At 38.8% G+C, this 20,417-nt stretch overlaps 1 protein-coding gene across 1 annotated transcript in view; it reads left to right on the top strand.

Annotated features, from left to right (window-relative positions):
- The window catches only part of DIAPH2 (diaphanous related formin 2), a 659,108-nt gene that overhangs the window by 499,120 nt on the left and 139,571 nt on the right, over nucleotides 1-20,417 (top strand). Inside the window, 1 exon segment of the mRNA XM_072430145.1 lies at nucleotides 7,175-7,339. Coding sequence (XP_072286246.1) covers nucleotides 7,175-7,339 — 165 coding nt within the window.

The following is a 20,417-nucleotide window of genomic DNA, read 5'->3' as shown; positions in this document are numbered from 1 at the left end:
ACTTGTGGTCAAAGAATGCACACTTTGCTACTCCCAAACACCCCTATTGAGTTACTTTTTTTGAGGTTGAGTGCGGTCGAGATGCAGTCCCCTTGCAGGGGGGTGAGGAGGAAGCCAGAGACCACTTGTCCCTTCAGACACTGTGCTATAGTCAACTGCACCCACAAAATATGTTACCAAAACCTTTCAATTGAATGTGAACTGTGTGATTATGTCTGTGTGATTATGTCTGCAGTCAATGCAGTGAAATGGCCCCTTATAGAGAAGGTTAGAGTTTGGGTTTCATGAAGTATAACATGGAGGATTTCTAGGTTAGGGTTATGTACAAAATGTGTTTTAGTGTTATCCCTACAGGGAGGGTTGGAATTAATTAGGGTTAGCCCAGGGGTAGGGTAGTGCTGCATACCCATGTTCAATTTTTGTTCCTGGAAATGATCTTTCTTGATTGTTTACAGCAGGAAAGGGGTGACGAATGAATGAATGAGTGCTGTACACACAGCGCCATTCTGTGCTATAGAGAGGGGGGGAGAGAACCAGTGACACCCCTATTTCTGTAGAAGTGTTGGAAAGGTTAATAATAATAATAATAATACAGGGACTATGTAAATCGCTTGTTCCAGGTAAGGGACACCTGCTGTCTGCGGCTGTTCTCGCTGTAGAATGACCGCCTTTTATCTTAAAAGAATGAATTAAACAGTGCAAGAAAATAATGGTGTGTTTTTAATTCATAGAAAACCCCTGCTGAGCTTGAGTTGTAAAAAAAGGAGTCTCACGGAAGCTGTGTTGTAGTAGAAAATGTATATACGTCCTACTCCAAATTAATGAAAAGGTAACAGAAAAGGAAAAAAAAATATATCATTGGCCTCATCACTACAGCCAAAGGATTTGTAACATTGTACAGCAAACTTTGTGATTCATTCCTATTTGACACACAGCACAACCAAGGTGTCACAACATTCACTGTATAGTGGTAAAGGTGATCTCTGGTAAGGCATAAGATTAGCCTTGCAGTGACCACCCCACCACCACCACCACCATGGATGCTCATTTTTACTATACAGGAAAGTATTAGCAGATATACTTGCATTATTCCTTGTTCCCCAGGAGCCAACATTCTTTTCTATTCCAGAATGGCCCCTGGTTGCCCTTTCAAGCAGTGCAGGACCCCTGGTCCTGTATTGTACTCGATGATCTCAGAAAGCCTGCTACCATTAGTGAGTAGGGAATTGCAATGGCTTTGGAGAACTATTTGTACTCCGAACCTTTAGGAGTGAGGAATAGGTAAACTAAAGCTGCTACTTCCTATACCCTTGGGCTAAACATACATTTAACCCCCGCGGTCAGAAAGTAGAATCCCGTTGCAAGAGAATTTTATTATGTACAAATATGTATGTACAGTAAAGTAATTTGTTCTTTTTTTTTAGTTTTTGTTGGATTTGGGAAAACACCTATCCAGGTTATGACTGGTATCCTAAGCTCTGTTAATAAGATTTATTATTATTATGACAACATTTTGAGCAGTGCTTTTTAGAGTCTATAGTCCTGTTATTTACTTATTAGGTTTGATTTTATTATTTGCTGTATACTTTTAGTACTTTTATGAATTTGTTGGATTGATTCTCAGGACTGGATGGACAAACGAAGAGGGTGGCGGGAAATAGTTCTCATATACACTGCGTGGCCCCCCAAAAATTCCAAGCCTTTGGGGGCAGTGTTATGATCTGCAGTCCCGGTGTGGGAGCAGTTTTATGATCTTGGGGTCCTGTAGAGGAGGAGATCTGGTCTGGGGGTCCTATAGGATCTGGGGTCTCTGTGGGGGCAGTTTTATGATCTGGGATGGCTATAAGGGCAGTGTTACAATCTGGGGTGCCTGTGAGGGCAGTGGTACAATCTTGGGTGCCTGTGGGGGCAGTGTTACAATCTGGGGTGCCTGTGGGGGCAGTGTTACAATCTGGGGTGCCTGTGGGGGTGGTGGTACAATCTTTGGTGCCTGTGGGGGCAGTGATATAACTTGGAGGTCCTGTGGGGGGCAGTGTTATGATCTAGGGTTGCTTCTGTTGGTCAGGTCTAGGTTTAGCAACATTATGTGCCCGAACAATGAGGTCAGCTGATTACTTGAACATACAGTTTTTCATCAATAGATATATTTCTTTCTGATGGCACAGGCAAGATGGCAAAGCTAGAATTCCTTAGGCTCAAAATGCTCAGGGAGGCATAAGATATCTTCACACATGGTTTTGCCACCAAGTTCAGGCCTTTATCCAATTTAAAGTCTTTTGGATGTTCTGAAGAAGACTTTACACCGACTCTCTGTGACTCTCCCATCATTAATAGAATATCTTGGCAAAAAAACGCAGCTCTGGACGGAAAGAAATGCTGTGACGTAGCATAAGATTATCAAATTGATTCTTTGGCAAATGTATGCCTTAGCCAAAACTAAAGGTAGTCCAACAAAATATTAGGGTGTGTGTCCTTTTTTTGGCCAGGCACTGTAATTCATTTGTGTATTCAACTGCCCAGTGTTCAGCTTTAAGAAAACATCTGGAAATGGCAACAATTTATAACATCTTCAGAGAACGATTTGCTTCAACTATAGCTTACCATCCTTCCTCCTGGTACGCCCTCCGTCCCTTGTGGATTCAAAAGTATATTTAAAGTACATAAAAGTGGTTCATAAAACATGAACTAAGAAGATAATGACAAGATCATTTTAGGCCCAAAGTCTTCTTTATCAAGCTCTCAGGATCGGGAATATTATACAGATTAGTGTTGTAAGGAGGAAGAAAGCTTTTGAAGCTAAGCTGATTAATACAAATTTTTTCCATCTCATGTTTTTTTTCTCTCATGTGCTGGATAGATAAAGTTAATGGACAGGGGACATCTAAGATGACCTCTTGTAACCATCAGCATTTACATGCCAAAGCGGAGCTTTTTTTTATCTGATCTTTGTTGGTAAAGCATTTTCTCTGGGATTTTCGGACGTCAGTTTCGTTAGGCTCTGTATGATTAATTGTTCTTTCCGCAACATTAATTTTGTAGACTGTCGAGTCTCCCAACCTTTTCAGGACTCTACAAGCCTAACAGGCATTGCAATGCATATGAATTTCTAAGATTTGTGCATAAAAAAATAGTATCATCTTTCTAGGTACATAAGGGAATAAAAGATTGATCATGGTTGTGATTGGTTGTGGGCAATATACACGTATTAGTCTTGTTCGATCTTAGCAGTGTTTAGGAAATATTTATTTTGCATTGGTATGTTTTGTGGCATTAAAGTGTACATAATGCTGAAAATTTATATAATTGTAAGAACCTGTCATTTTTTTTTGATGCCTAACTAGATACAGAGTTTCTCAACCAGGGTTCCTTGGAATTCTAGGGTTCCACCAGAGGTTGCTAGGGGTTCCAAGAGCAATGTGTGCCTCTCAGGTCAGCTTAAGTGACACCAATAATCTTTTTAGCTATCTGTTAGGGCGACATTCTTCCCAATGGCCAGCAATGTAAGAGGAACTCCAGTGCAGACCACCACACTAATGTACTGTGAGTTGAAGATATAGTAATTGTAGCAGGCATTCCATGAAAATTTGAACTAGTTTAAAAAAGGTTCCCACCATGTTAAAAAGGTCGGGATCCAGACAAATCATACTCTTACCCATTGAGATCCCTTCTATTATACCAATCTAGAACGTGATCTGCTAATTATTACCAAGCCCTGATGAAGAGTAATCTTTAACCTGTACATTGGTTAGCTTTCTATTCTTCAAGATTCTAAATACAAGAAAAAGAGGGGATTTTAGCACTTTCCTTTACCAATATCTAATCTTTTCTTAGTATAAGAGCTACTTTTTGGCCACCATTCTTTACCGAATGGTAACTATTACTTCTACAGTACCCATGACCTGACTAGAAATTGCCACTGAAGAACCAAATCCAGTGCCATAACCATTTTTTTTTCACTTTTTTAAGTTTTTTTCTTACCGTTTTTGTTCTTATTTGCGAGGTCACTATTGTCTTTTGTACAGAAAGTGATGAGAAATCAAGTATTTAACATTTTTATTAAGAAAACAATTATTCTTTGGAAGATAAGTACAATAGAGTAAATACAAAAGTAGCAATTTTACTTTGTATCTCACAATTTAGTTTCTGAACACTGTTTATAAACACTGTGAATTATGTTCTATTTTTACAGCTTCTGTATTTCTGGTACCCAACAACTTGTGGCCGTCATTTTAATGGAATTTGCAAGGCGGGTGCAGCAACGGGGCGGAATGACAGGGCAAACTATAGTCTTGTGTACTTTAATGAAATGTAGCGTGCATAAGTTCCACAATTTCTGTATTGTAATTCTTTTTATTAGTTTTATATAGATCAACAAAAAAGATTAGAGCAACACTATTTCATATCTTTAAATCCAAGGTTATGCCCTAATTTTTGTTTGAGCTTACCAATACTAGCGCTAGTTTGTTTTAAAGTGTAAGTGCACTTTAAAAACAAAATATCTCCCCCCATACTGGCCTTAGCTAACTTTCCTTTTCCCCCAAGTTGCAATAGTGCATATCTTCTCTCACCTCCGACCTTCATAGATAGGAATTTGGTATTGCTCTTTCTTAGATATCAGAACAAAGATAAACAACATATAGAGCTTTCCTTTAATTTTGAAATCAATTGGTACTGTCTCATCTGTGCCCCCTCTTAAGGACATCCATCTGTGTACTCTTGGTAAACATTGTCACCGCAGGGAAAAAAAATACAAAATTTGTCATTGGACAGGAAAAGTTTTTCAACTGAGATACTTGTGCTGTTTTTGTAGAGACTTTCTTGCAATTCCTAATGTGTCTACATGATGGCAAGTGGTATCTCCACAAGTGAATACTTGGCTTAGGCAAATTAATAAAAAGAAATACAAAAACATTAAAAAAAAACTAATCCATACTCTATGCTATATATTATTATGTACTTGATTCCTATAGCATTGGGGTTCAGTTGGGTTTCCAAGGAGTGGAGTGCATTATACTTCCAAATATTGGAACAAACAGTCACTTGTTAGTTCTGCCAGTGAGATTTTTGGCACTACAACACATTTTATATTCAAATATATTTTCTCAAGAATATTTTTCAACAGTGCATCTACAATTGAAGCCATGCACATTATAGTAGGCAACTTTGTAAAAAAAAAATGTATATGCAAATTTTTAAGATCTTTGTTTTCCATATATAAGACTCCAGGAGTAAGGGGAGGGGGTGTCTTAATGCTGCCATGGCAGATGGTGTTTCAGATGAATCCAGAATTTGCATACCATGTGCAAAAACATGTTTAAATTGTAGAAATATGTTCATTATGCCAAGTCACTTTTCAATATTAATCAGAAACATAACAGGGATGGGTTACCTTGAAATATAGATAGTTTTGTAATGAGATAAAATAGATTTGTGCCGTACTATTTTTCCTGATTCCGCAGAGGACAATAGAGATCGGTGTCTATTCACTAAGCCGTACACTTTCCTTGAGCTGTGTGTGTTAATTTTCCCATCATAATGTTCAATTCAGAGACATAACTTCAGCACAAGTGTGCCATTGTTATTTTTTTTCACATGAAATTTTTATTTAACTACTAAATCCTTTCTTATGAATGATTGTATCTTGTGAATCATTATCCTATGTCAGCTAAAAATGGTTTAGTTTTCTGTTTTCCACAAAGACACCTTGCAGAAATCTTACATGAGCAACAACAGAAGTTTGCAATATTCTAAAGCCCAAATCTTCCTTTGAAAAAGATGAGAAGCAGCCTTGTAAACATCTAGCTTTATAATAGAGGTGTCTCCTGCAGTACTTTTGCTTCACCCCCTGGAAAATACCATTCTTCTGGGTTGTGTGCCCACCATCGTTTAACCCTTTTCCTGAAAGTCCAGACATGCCATCTAGGTGCCACCAGTCTTCTGAGTTGAGCGTCCAGTGTCATTCAACCCCTTTCTTGTGATTCCAGGTGGTCATGGTCATGTTCCCCAGCTGCCCAACCTTCTTGGATGAATGTCCAATGCTATTCAAACCCTTTCTTGTGAGTCCATTTAGCCATGGATGTGCCCCAATCTCCTTGGTTAAGTGTCCAATGCCATTTAACCCCTTTCTTGTGAGTTCAGATGGTCATGGTCATACCCCCTAGGTGCACCAGTCATCTTGATTTAGTGTCCAAAGCCATTCAACCCCCTTTTTTTATCACTTTAACCATAATACTCCTGTTCAGTGCAAATTTTACAGAATATAAAGGGTATCATTGTTTTATTTATTTATTATTTTTTTGCTATAGAAAAGAAGGCTTGTTGGTTCTCCCAACTTGTTGGTTTGCCCCAGATTAGATCTCAGTTTACCCAGGGAAAAGTACATGGGTCCACGTAACAGTGTCTAGTGAATGGTCACTCATTGTTACATTTTGGGAATTACATGTCAGGTGTCACCAAAGGTAAATACATACCCAGTGCAACCAGGTATGGGTAAATGTATACCTTCTCTGCCTCCTACGTAATTTTATATTGCAGACAATGTAACAAGAAGAATGTACAAAGTAGGTCAGGAACACTGGAACACCTAAAACCCCTAGATGGGCATAATCAGAGCCAAAATTCATTGTATATTATAGGGAGATTTCTCTGTTGATGTGGCCAGGATAGAAGATCTAAAAAACAAAAAAAATGGTTTCAATTATAAAATCAGGCATTTTTTCAATGAGTTGGTCTACATTACATGCCACAATGTTGAGTTCTGCTAAAGAGGATTGTAGAGCTGATGTTTAGGTGTACCCTTGGCTAAACAGTCAATGGCTGTAGCTGAATAGTGCCCAAAGGCAAAGACAACCTAATTAGTGCCTGGACATTGGTGACCATGTGACTAGGTGGAAAAGAAGCTAATTTACTGGTTATGAGTGTGTTTTTTTTCCTTACCATCTTTAAAACATTCCCATTACCCTGAACTGAATTAGTAAAATGACAGCATTACTAAAGGTCTGTCTAATTTTAGAGCAGCAAACCATCCAGCATTATGCTGCAGTTGGTGAACTAAATTGTTATGGGTTACCTTCGCTATGCCTTTGTATCAGCAAAAACACTATTCATGGTAAACATAGCATTTGTAATGTAAGGTTTTACCTTTTTGAGAATTTTTACCTTGACAACTTATTACGTCTTTGCAAAGACTGCCCGGGAACAGTGCGAGAAGCTGACCAACATGCACAACAACATGAGCAAGCTTTACGACAACTTGGGAGAGTACTTCGCTTTCGACCCCAGAGCTGTCAGTGTTGAGGAGTTCTTCGGAGACCTGGCCAACTTCAGGGCTCTCTTCTTGGTAAGCTCCTTCTATATATTTTTAGACTTGGCATATTTTTGTGTAATTTGTACTTTTATATTCAGTATTCCTGGGATTAATTACAATCTTTAGGTTGGGACTCACAGATCTCAAGCTGGAATGGAAGATGGACAGCTCATGTCAAGGAACAACCATAAATGTATCGAATTCCTAAATCTTGTGTTTTGTAATTTTCCAAGCTTTAGGCTGCTAGAGGTTCCTTGAGCAATTTGTGCCTCTTAGGTCAGTATAAGTGACACCAATGATCTTCTTGGCTATCTGTAAGGCTGACAATCTTCCCAATGACCACCACATTAACCTTTTATGAGTTGTGGTTATAGTAGTAATTACAGCAGTGATTCCCCAAGTCCTGAAAGTTATTTCAAGGGTTCCCCCATGTTAAAAAGGTTAAGAAAGGCAGCCCCATAGCACAGAATGCATTGCCATTTGGATCACCAGGTAAAAATAAAGAAGCAAATAAGGAAGAAAAAGAAAACAAAGGCACCTACCTCATCTAGGACAAGAACTGGTAAGGTGCAATGTATTATATTTTATGCTTTGTTCATGCATGCCAAAGCAACAGGTAATACTCATGGAGGCTCCCATATATATTTGCCATCAGGACTGAAGAAAGCAATATGTCATGCTCCCATGGAATGGGAACAAAGGACTTCCTATCCGTGTCATGGTGGTGCTTGGTAATTGGATTAATAAATAAATTGTGCTGTCATATTGGGTTAGGAATAAAGTTTAGAAATATCTGAACAAGCAGGTTGTGCTTCCTATACCCATCCTAAGACTCAAGTTTTGGTTTTGACTGGAGACTATATAACTTTAGAATGGCACATTTAGCAACACTCCCAACACACCCAACACTCTTTTAAGCATCCAAGATTCCTGGGAGCATGCTACCAAAGATTAAACTTGTTTTGCATAGGATGCCTGTAAAATTTTCCCAAACCTCTGGTCCACCATACGATCGAATATATATATAAATAACTGCAGCTAGGACTATTTTAGCAAAGAGTAGACCTGTGAAGTTGTTAGCAGTTTTCAAAATGAAATTATGAAGACATTTTTAATAACATTTAAGGATGGATTTTTATATATGGAATGGAGAGACTGGAGCAATGCTTTCAAGACTGCTTTATGAATCTTGCTTCCTGCCTTCCATCTGTTCAGTGTTCGATGACAAGCTCTGCTTAAAAGCCTCATCTTCTTCATGTCTCCATTCCGGTCTTTTCTATGTTCAAATATTTATTCAAGCATTTTGTTTGCATTCAAAACATTTCTTTTGTCTGTCTCCGTATTGATCCCATTGATTTCATGTTTTGCTATCGCATGAGGCACCAGCAGGTTGTCTGATGGCTTAAAACGAGGCCTTTTGTTCCCGAAATAGATATGTAAGCTTCAGCTGCAGCTCGCCACACCATTGGCCAATCTCTCCTTCATGTGACGGGAGCCCCCGCTATGAAAATGAGGGGAAATGAGCTACATGGAAAAACTTTCAAAATCAATATTAGGCAGAACCCCATTATTAGGGTGGTTATTGTTGGTAAAGTATGGCTGTTTCTGAAACCTTGTTCTGGTATGAAAGGATGAGGCTTTGATCTGTGGGCCCACTCTGGACCCAGAACTACTAATGGGTGTCAATAACTTTGGATTCCCTTTGCACGTGACACAGATTTCATTTCCTGCCCTTTTGCAAGAAAAGGACTCACCATCTTTGTACGTTTCAACATCTTCATGTAGGCAAGTGTACTCCTACTTTCTGTGTTTCTGATTAGGAGGAAACCTCTTATTAGGTTGTCTGGATGTAAAAACACAAAAGCCATAGGCAATCATTTGCGTTTAAAAATGGGGTGAATGTAGATGTAAAAGTCGTTGAAAGGCGCTGAAGGATGTAAGTAGGACCGAGATGTTTGTGATACTATAGCCAGCTAGGTGTCATCCAAGTTTAGATCTACTTTGAAGAAATGCAATGAATTTTTCCTACTCTGTTGCACATTCTCCTGGGCTGCTGGCACAATGCTTGCTTGTTGGATGTGAGTGACATACTTGGTAATTAAAGAAGAATAATCATCAGAGCCAGGGAAACATGTTTAATCAAAATTCAAAGCAGCTCTAGAATTTCCCAATGATATACAAGTGACCACTGAATGGACACATTTCCAAGCTATCTGCAACAAAGACAAAAAAAAGTGAATGCTACAAATGCTGCAATAACAACTAAATGATTGTGTGATAACAAAAAAGACAAAAAAATTAGCCAGACAGCATCATTCCATGAGAGAGAATGACGAATGAGCTTCCTTAGCTGAATATTCCTATCAGGGCAAATCTCGGCTGTGCAGAAGATCTCCGAAGCACCAATGAATTTTTAAAAACAACTTTCCAACTATTTAGGGGTTTTATCTCAACATAACATTGATGCCCATCTGAAAATGTCCCAGTGGGGTTTAGTGGCGACTTCAGAAGCTTCTCTTATGTTAGAAAATAAAACAATCAGCATCACTTCCCAAACTCTTTTTTTTATTCATCTAACCACATTTGGATTGAAGGGAAATGATCCCCATGGAAGCTGTGCACTTTCTTCACAAAACATTTTCCAGCAAAATGTTTCTCAAAAAATACCTTGATGTATTATTAGGGGCTTGTTCATGCTCACTCGTCATTGTGTCGGAGGAAGAAGAAAAGAATGTTGTTCTGTTTTTCATGTTTGCTTTTGTAGTAGGTTTGTGTGTGTATATGTTCATTTTCTGAATTACATCAGAGCTACAGATATTTAAATAGTAAGTACTCCATTATTTTTACATACTTTGACCAGAGGTAAGTAGGTTGGGTGACTAAAGGTCAGAGTGTACGTAGATATGGTGATTGAAAGTAAAGTGAAATTTTAGGGTTATAAGCAAAAAAAAAATAGCTTTTTTTGTATAATTTGTAATTATAAAACCTTGGACAGAACATTATTACCCCATAACTAGAAGAAGGACCTTCATGGAAAGACCAACAGGTACTATTTTATCAAAAACTGCAGATTTAAAAACACTGAAAATTGCTTTAGAAATAATATTACCATAATAATGATTATATGAGACTTTAGTGGGTTAATATAATCCTCACTAATGAGCCCTTTTCTCTGTAAGCTTTACAAAAGAAAGTTTCATTTCAGTGCATGTTTTTCCCAGGTAGAAAACAGAATATTATGAGGCTAGAAGGACACAATGGAAAGCCGCTCTTAATGTGGTTCTAAATGTTTCGCTGCCTGATTGGGCAAGACATTAATTAATCTCATTCCATCAGCCAATACTCCGTTGTTTAAATGGTATTCCAGTGAAGCTTGGCTGTAAATTGAATTGATTAGATGAATTGTTTCAACCTCTGAAGGACCACACAGAGTTTATTCCAGATCTGTGCTGTGACGTAGGTTATGGCCCAAAGAAAATCCATTTTTATTGTCACTAAGTGCAGCTAGTGAGAGGGGTAATGTGAAGGTTTTTCCATGATCTCTTCATTGTGACTTGGAACTGGAACTGCCAAACAATGTGCAAAACTTTGAATCCATACAATACTTGCCAATGCCGGTGGCTCTGCATGAAATCAGGATGGTTTTTATAGTGTGATGGCTTTTGAGGTTTGGTGTAGGCTCTGGGGTTGATGGAGAGATTTATAGAACTCGATTGAGGTGTAGGGACACCACATTTACAAGATTTGCAAACAAGAGTAAGGACAATGAAGACTGTGGATCTAGGGAATGTCCGATTGCCTCTCGGGGTCATGAAGGATTTTCTTTCCCCTGTTGGGGCAAATTTAACTTTGCTTTAAAAGAGTTTTTTGCCCTCCTGTTAGTCATTTATCTTCTCCTTGCTCAAGCCTGCAGGTTATAAATGCTGGTGACATATATGATGGTGACAGAACTAGATAAGAATGAAGCTTTGTAGGGGGTGAGGTAGGTTTTAAAATCTTAGTGGGTGGTGGCAATTTCTTTCCAATTAAAAATGATCCCTACTACAGGTAAAACATCAAATCTGGAGTCAACTGAAATATAAGCTCATGTTCATTTGTACTTTATGCTAGGTGTCTGACAATAGTTTTGAAAATAGATTATTCTGCAACCCTCAAAACACTTTGGGCCTTATTTAATAAAGCTCTCCAAGACTGGAGAAGACAGACTATCAAACTCTTGACTTGTTCAACAGATTAGCCTATTATTATGCTGGACTATTTAAGTGTTAATCTTGTGATTGTCAGTCTCATTATGCAGTAGGATGATAGTAAAAGGTATTGGGCCATGGATGTTCAAAGATGAGGGTCTTATTAAGCCTATGGGAGTAGGAAAGCCCATGAGGACCTCATTGAACAGCTGAGGAGCATTCATAGTCAATAAGCAGCCTTGAGGCACAAGACACAAGGTTCTGTTGACCCCTATTATTGATTTCACCCTCTTGTAGAGTGTGAATTACAGCAGTTGAACAGAATCTTTGCTGTGAATAAATGATCCAGTGTTATACCCGTATGGCTTCCCTCTGCGTTGTTGGGACCTATAATTTCATCTTGGGCATCATGCATTGTGTGATTTTCTTTTTCTCTGTTTCCTCTATTAATTATTCACCTGTTGAGATGTTTAGCAGCAGCCCTCTGTGCCAAGTTGTGTTTACTTGTCAGAGGCTCACATCTGTACACAAAAAAAGAATATATTTCAACCTCATGCTTTTGGGCCATTTAGTTTTATAGTGTAAAAAAATTACTGCAACATGACAAAGCTCGCTGTGCTCACGTCACATTCCATTGTATCGTACTGCAAGCAGGAAAAACACATAGACATTGGAGAGAAAAGCTAAATGCTTCTAAATACCTTAAACTACATGTATGTAATTAAACTGGCAGCTTTGGTGCTGTTATATTTCAACCAGAAAATAGCATTTTAAAGGGTGAATATTTTTATCATCAATCGTCAATGTTCAGTACGTCTCTTGGTGCACCATTGGGCATTATTGTGGTCTGATGGATTAGATATCCTGTATTGGAAACATTGCAATTTGCTGACCGTGAGACTCATAATACCACATGTTACAACCTTCCTAGTTAAAAAAAAAAAAAAGAAGGGAAATTTGTAGCACAAAGTACTCCTTACCCCCAGTTACATGGGCCATGGGGGATCCATCTGCAAAAAATTTATTAAAATTGGGTAAACCCACAAGTGCTTTTTTTCTTACCATTTATATATATATAGGTAAATAATAATAAGTGCCACATAATAATTTATTGCCACTTAAACCTTTTCTAACCTAAAAAAAATGCTATAGAACAAAAAGGCAGATGGGGAAAAAAGGGACAAAGGGAGTTGATTCTAAAGGAAAAATTATCAAAGCACGTGGAACACAAGGAAGACCTGTTAAGGGTTTTAAACCTTCCTTATTTTATTCCAAATTAATACTTTTTATCTCTTATTTGGCTTTAGATTTACTTTAATTCATGTCTCATTAGCACTAGGGGTGTAAAAGTAAAGGATCCCTGATGTTAAGCCAAAGTAAATGCTTTTAAAGAGTCAAAATATTGCTTATCCAGTCCACCCTGCTTCTCTCATATACTGTATATTCATCAGGAAAGACCTTCCATTATCAGAAATTCCTTGCTCTGCACATTTCCAAGCCATGCATTAGTTTAATGTAATCAGAACACTCGTGCTATTTACTCTTATTGGACATATGATTACATATAAATTAATCTCATTTCAATTTGTTTGAAGACTGTTCAGCCTCCTGATGACATTAATGTATTATAGATCAATAAAATATTGAAGGGAAATTTTAAAGCCTTTCAGCAGACTGGGGGCTGGCTTGTGCCGTCTTCCCGGGGATGTCGGGTCTGGGCCTTGGCCTCGCTCCGTGTGGAGTAACAGACGCGGCTGTTATTAGGATAGGCGGCGTGTCAATGGAAAAGACATTTCAGAGGTTTTATCCTATTTATGGTGCATGCGGTATGACAGCCAAGACCAGATATTGATTTTGCAGATGCTGTTATGCCATCTGAAACAAGTATAATAGATCGGGGGTGAGCAACCATTGAGCCTCTAGGTGTCCTGGCTTAAAACTACAAGACCCAGCATGCACTGCCCTCCATGTACACTTTTTCCCCAACTTTGGTGCCTATATGGAAAATGTGTTGGGAACATTTTTTGACAACAAATCTGTTAAATAGGTTTCACACTTTCACTTAAAAGGTAGAAAAAGTTGCCTTTTTACCAGTGCTGCAGATTGTTGTAGGACTACTTTCCCAGAATCCATTCAATCAACTCTTTAAAAGTGTGGATAAGTAGCCACAATTCTTACACCACTGTGGACTCCTCAGCCTCTTCCCCCTTCTTCTACAAAAATGGCAATGCTTTTCAAATGAGCTGTGCACCTCCTTAAGCTTAGAAAATTACCCCCCCCCCCTAAATAATTACAGAGCTTCCGCTCCTTCTGTAAGCTTGATACTTATTTTATCTGGGGTCTAGTGCCCCCTTTTACTTTTTCTTTATTTCAATCTTTTCTTTTATGCCCCCTGTCCTTCATTATACTTTCCTCTGCCTTCTTCCATCTCTCATTTCCCCATATATCTTTCTTACCTACCTACCTACCTACCTTCCCTTTAGTCGCCTTTTTTCTGCTTCCCATTTTCCCTTCTCTCTTCCTCCTCTATTCTTGGCCTTCGCTCGGCTTCTCCTTCTTTCTGCTCCCTTCTTTTTTCTCCTTTGTCTTTGTTTCACCCCATCTTCTTTTTTTCTGCCCCATCTCCCATTTTCTTCTCTCTTTTCTCCCTCTTCTCTTATTCTTATCTTTTCCTCCTGTCTGCCCTTCTTGACCAGGGTAGCTCGTACCATGCCCTTTCCAGCTTCTCCCCCTTTAACCCTTTCAATATACTTCTCCTTGCCAGCCCCACTCCCCAAATGAAACTCCACACCTGAGTGCATTTAAAATGGCTGGCAAGCAGCCGTTTATTTAACATAAATTAACAATTTAAATAACCATAAATTAAATAGCATGTAAATAAGTACAACAACATAAACAAACAAACAAAAAACCAATCAACAAATAAATAACAATTTAAATAACATTTAAATAACTATCTAAATTAACCCATCACTAACCTTATCAATTCTCACTTAACCCTTTATTTACTAAAACCAAGTTCAAGTATAACCAAACATTTTCACCCAAAACAACTAGGTTGACGGTCCGGAAGATGAAGTCCGCCACACCACCACTTTTCATAATAACCCAACCACTAAATCATCACAGCACCACCTCAGGGGCCTCCGCCTTTCACCACTTAAAAGAGGGGGGGGGTATTTACCACCACCTTGGGTGCCCCCCACAACCTCAATTAATCCAGAACGCTCACCTTCCACCAAACCACAACCGCCTCCACGCACCTTAGAACAGGGCGGGTGGGTGGGAAAATTTCTTCTCTCCTAAAAATGTGCTGTACCTCCGTTATCCTGTCCTTTTTATCTACTAACTCTCCACCCCCCTTTAAACTTCCGACCCTAACTCCTCTCCCTCCCTCCTTCTCACTGAAATTCAATCCTACTCCTACCCCCCCTTTCTTTCCAGGGCAGCACGAGCACACCTGTCATGTGCCCCTACGCTGTATTCCCTGCTCCGGGCCCCTCTTTATTATCTTCTCTCTCTGCCCTCGTCACGTATTGTCCCCTTACTTTTTCTCCTCTTTCTCTGTTCATTATTTTTGTTTTTTTTCTCCTCTGTCTGTGCCCCCACAGTCTACTCTTTTCTTCCCCTTTTCTTAATCTTTTTATTTCTGTTTCCCCTCCTCTCTCATTCTTCTTTTTCTCTTCCTTTCTTTATCATTCTTCTCTTTTTTCGCCCCCATTTCTTACCCCCTCTTTCAGTATAATAATTGACAATGAGATTTCTCTTTTCTTGCTGCCTGCTTCTCAGAGCTGGTTATACTCCGGTGATTCATTTGTTGCCAGAGGCCCTCTAAACAAGAGGTCACCAGCAGAGTAGAAATTACTATTTTAATATACACAAGTGTTCATGTTCCATCGGCATGTGCGAGAGTATGGAGCGAGAATGGGGTCCTTGGTTTATATCAACTCTACCAGGCGACAGACCACACTGCAGCTGGCTGCCTGACAGCTAAATTTATCATCCAAAATCTACATTGACTTTGCAAGGTGGCATGCATTGCCGCTGCTTGATAATGGAGAGCAGGTTGGAGGGCCATTTAAAGAAGCAATTAGAGTAGAAGAGACTTGATGCCCGTGGAGGTGTCACCCCTGTCCCTAACCGGTGCAATGGCAAAACACCGCAAAATATCCCCCTGTCAATCACAGCAGCCAATTTGTGTATTTGAGATCCCGGAAGAGCAGCTGTAGTGGCATCAAGGGAACTGTTACGTACAATGCAAGACAGGAATTCATCAAGTTGTTTTTACATGCTTTGGGAAATAAAATAGCGTAGCTGTCATTTGACTGAAAGCCAAGAATGATTCCATGTGAAGGTTTTTTAATAGATGACTGATTGGGGTCAGAGTACAATTTATGAACCAGCACTCGCCTCCATTTTTTTCCCAATGTTGGTGAACACAGCAGCACAGAGACTTTAGGAGAGGGTAGTTCTAGTCTTTTAGGAGGCAGAATTGGCCATCATCCATGAAGAAGAACAACAAAAGACACAACGCACCCAGTGAACCAGTCCATTTAAGGTACAATAATGTAAACTGGCCCTTAGTTTATGTATTCTTGCCCCAATAATGTAAACTGGACTGATTTATTAAGGTTCCCCAAGACTGGAGAAGATAGACTATCATAGGAAAACCTGCGTAATCCAGCAATCCCGGAATTTCTTAAAAATCATTTGTTATTTAGTGGCAAATGTTTTGGGCCTGTACCAGATCCATTCCAGGTGTGCTGGATCACAGATGTTCTCTCTCCTTCTCCAGAAGTTTTCCTTCTCCAGTATTTTAATAATTTTAAAAATCAGGCCCAAACTAAGTGCCAGTTAAATGGACTGGTTTACTGGGGTATCATTCAGTTTCTATTTTCAAAAAAGAAATCTGAATTCATCTAAACTTTTAAAGCAGTTGAGTAATCTATCAGCCTGGTTCTAAGCTCCTTAGGGATCCTTCATCCTTTTGGCATCACAGACAATTGTTTCTGATCCTCTTGGGTGAAAATTTAATGTCCCTACAGGTGTCCCACATTGACCTCATTGACCACTTATGAGGACTAATAGTCCAAGTGAACAAAACTTTGTAATGATAAGGCAAATGTTTGCCATTTTATAAAATTACCTTGCTGACCTAAAGTTAATTGCAAAGCTTATGAACATAATATGTTTACCAAAATTGCTGGAGGGGTTGGGGAATGGCGTATGATCATAAATATGATTAGTAAATTAATATTTTTTTGACAAAGTCATGATGCAATGAAAAAAAGGCATTCATATTTTTACACATTTCTCAAGTTCCCTAATTCTGTATCTTGAATTCATTGATATGGGTTTATTGGGTTACTGAACATTGCATCCTAACAATAAGGTTATCATAGCACTCTTCCCACGCTGCTCCCTCCAATGGGGCTTGTACTGAACTGCTGCAGGCCGGCCTGGTCCTAACGTGCAGCTGTGTATGTGCTCGGTATGTTGGAATAGCACAGATATAACATGTTAGATTCTTCAAACACGGTATTTAAATCTAATTTCAGGCAGCTTACATTGTATCTTTGCCCTTTTCCTGTCATTCCATGTCACAAATTTGAACACTTTTTTCCCCGATTGGGAATTTTATTAGGAGACAATCTCATTTCGGCTAAACGCTCACACTGTGTTATGTAGCACATCCAGAAGCTTTAAATATAACATCATTGCCTCTGGCTATTTACAAATCTGTCTTCTTGGGGAAACAGCTGTTTGCTTGGATCGTGGTCATTTAGGACTAAAATGCCATCTGCTCATACTGTATACTGATATTGATATTTTATTATAGTATCAGGCTCCACGGATGACAAATTTGGAGTCCGATGGCAAAGTTTATGAATTATTTTGTAAACGCTCCACTACAGGCCAGTGTGAGAAAACCTATATTCAGATCATGTCTGTTCTCAGATTTTTTTCAAATTGTGCTACATGTACTCCGCTTTCCCTCCAAGCCACTAAAATGTCAATGTTGGTTGGCAGTGGGAGGACCTGAAGTGATCTGAAAGTGATAGGACAGCAGTGGGTGACACAGTATAAAAAAATTGAAAGAAACATATCCTAGGTACACTGATTCATTGGGTCTATAGGCACCTTTGAGCTAAAAAAAAAAAATAAGCATAGCATAATTTAATAGAAAGAGCCCAGAATCTAAAAAGAAATAACTATAGCTTGCAATAGGTGTAATATATCAAGCACTGCCTGAACAGGGAGCAAAAATTATTTGATTATTATTCAGTGGCTATTCATGACATGACACTAATTAAAAACTAAAACTAGACCTATCTATCTATCTATCTATCTATCTATCTATCTATCTATCTATCTATCTATCTATCAATCCATCCATCCATCCTCATTGGCCCCTTTAATAGGTACACCTGTATAGTACCGAGTTGGACCTCCTTTTTGCAATAAGAACAGCTGTAATTCTGCCTGATACCGATTTAGCAAGGTGCTGTAATCATTCCTCGGAGATTTGGCTCATATTGACAAGATAGCCTCACCCAGTTGCTGCAGATGTTTCAGCTGCACATCCATAATGCACAATTTCTTGTTCCACCACATTCCAATTATGCCATATTGGACTGGGATCTGGTGACTATGAAAGTCATTTGAGCCCACTGACCTCATTGTCATGGTCAAGAAACCAGTTTGAGATGATTTGAGCTATGGCACAATCTATGCTTCCATCTGCTTTAATAACATGGGGGCACTGTGGTCATAAAAGGATGGTCAGTAACAATATTAGGCTAGACTGAGTCATTTCAACAATTCTTAGTTGGTACTAAGGAGTATAATATAAGAAAATAGTCCTAAAAACACCACCACCATCTTGAACTATAGGGTAGATCCTACCTATAGGGTAGGATTTCATGTTGATGACATCAAATTCTGACCCCACCGTCCAAATGTCACTCATCCACTAGAGACCAGGCAACAATTCCAATTTTCTCTTGTCCAAATTTGGTGATTTAGGCAAGCTGTAACCCTAGGTGCCTATTCTTAGTTTAAACAAATGGAAATTGAGTGATAGAGGGGTTCAGATGCTTCTCTACAGAGCTTTCTTGCTGGCACCTCTAGTATCAACATGGCATTTTCACCTAGAGACTTCCACTTACTGGATATTCATTCTTTTTTGATCATTCTCAAAATCTCCGTATCAATGATTGTCCATGAAAATCCGAACAAATCAGCATTTCTGGAATACTCAGATTAGTATTAACAATGTCTACATGCCTAAATGCATTGAGTCCTTACTATGTGATTGGCTGTTCAAATATCTGTATTAACATATAGTTGACCCAGGTGTACCTAATAAAGTAGCTAGTGAGTCCGTCTATCTATAGTACACATATCCAATTAGCTCTGGATCAATATTGCTCATTTTATATTTATATTGGCTTCCATTCTCTTTTAAAAGCAATAAATAAGCACTATGGAAAAAGACATAAAACACTTGTAGACCAATTGGATTTTTTCAAAATGTAAATAGCACTGGATATGCGGGCGCCATTTTGTGCTGAAAGCTTTTATGGGGAAACGCAGAAGGACATTTTCATGACTGTTTTATGTTAGTGGCCATTAAGGTTTTATAGCCCAGGTAGTAGAAAAACCATTCCAAAAATCAGTCTCCAATAATGGCTTTTTAACAATTCCAGAGAAACACTGACTTGGATTTCCTGGAATCCACTGAAGGGACAGTCACAGGTAGAGCTATTGCATGGTGCCATTAATATGGGTGCAAAATAAGGGGGCCATCCAATGGTAGTATAAAAGTCAATATTGAAAAAACAAATCGCTGAGAGAAGTAAGAGGGGGCCAGTGTTGGAAAATATGTATAGCCTAGTTTTTTATTAATAACATATTTTTTTGAGTCTGTGATTTAAAGTTGCATGCAATTGGAATGTAAACAAAGCTCCGGCCCTAGTATTGAAGCCAAGCAAATATATTTTTCAGAAGTGGAAATAGTCACACCTTATTTAGCAGAGCAAAGTAAGATTGTTTCTGGGACCCTGACCCCAACCCTCCATACTCACCTGTTCTCCCCTGCCACTTCTTTTCCTTTACAGTTTGTACCAAAATAATTAGAATGAACTTATGGAGTGGAAATCTCCATTTCCTAGTCATGTGATAGTGCTCAGACTAATATTTCACTGCTAGACTTGCACGTTGCAAGAAGCACGTTGACAAGAAAGGAACTCCTATGCTCCTCTATACTTGGAAGCACAAGGTCATGGTTTCTGTTACAGGTAAACACTGGTAAAATCACACCACAATGTTCAACATGCATTTCACTGGACTGCAAAAACTTACACAAAATAACATGCCTTACCCCAAAAAATTGGCATTGGGTTCGGCATCAAAGCTCTAAAGGCAGAGACTTGGATTCCCCACCCACCATATTGTGATTCTCTATATTGCCACATGCAGCATTGCTCTAGGTGGGTTATTTACTTTAGATCTGTATTGAGAACTTGGTAGATCATTGGGCAAGGGAGAAGAATTAGAAAGGAAGAAATAAAAGGGAGGATACCACTTGGTTCTTTGCTTTTAACGTTTTATGTAATGTTTATTAGCTGTCAATCATTACAGGTTTTCTTTGAGTCTATTTCATAAGTCGACGTGTCTGCTGATCTACTTCATATCTGTCTATCTTTCAAGAAATAAACAAAAGGCTTAGGTGCCAAGTTCGAACAGAAATTCTTTTATCTCATAGAAAAGATTCTGACAATCCTTGTCAAATCCAAAACCTAAATTTAAACACCAAATAAGTTTTCTCCTATAGTTTTGTACAAAAAAGTGAAGGGTCAGAATGTTTGATCTGATCCAGACTGGTGGGGTCATCTTTAGGGATGGGGTTTGATTCAGTACTG

The sequence above is a fragment of the Pyxicephalus adspersus genome, chromosome Z (genome assembly GCF_032062135.1).
Source record: "Pyxicephalus adspersus chromosome Z, UCB_Pads_2.0, whole genome shotgun sequence".
NCBI classification, from domain to species: Eukaryota; Metazoa; Chordata; class Amphibia; order Anura; family Pyxicephalidae; genus Pyxicephalus; species Pyxicephalus adspersus.
This window is presented reverse-complemented; position numbering and strand designations above follow the sequence as displayed.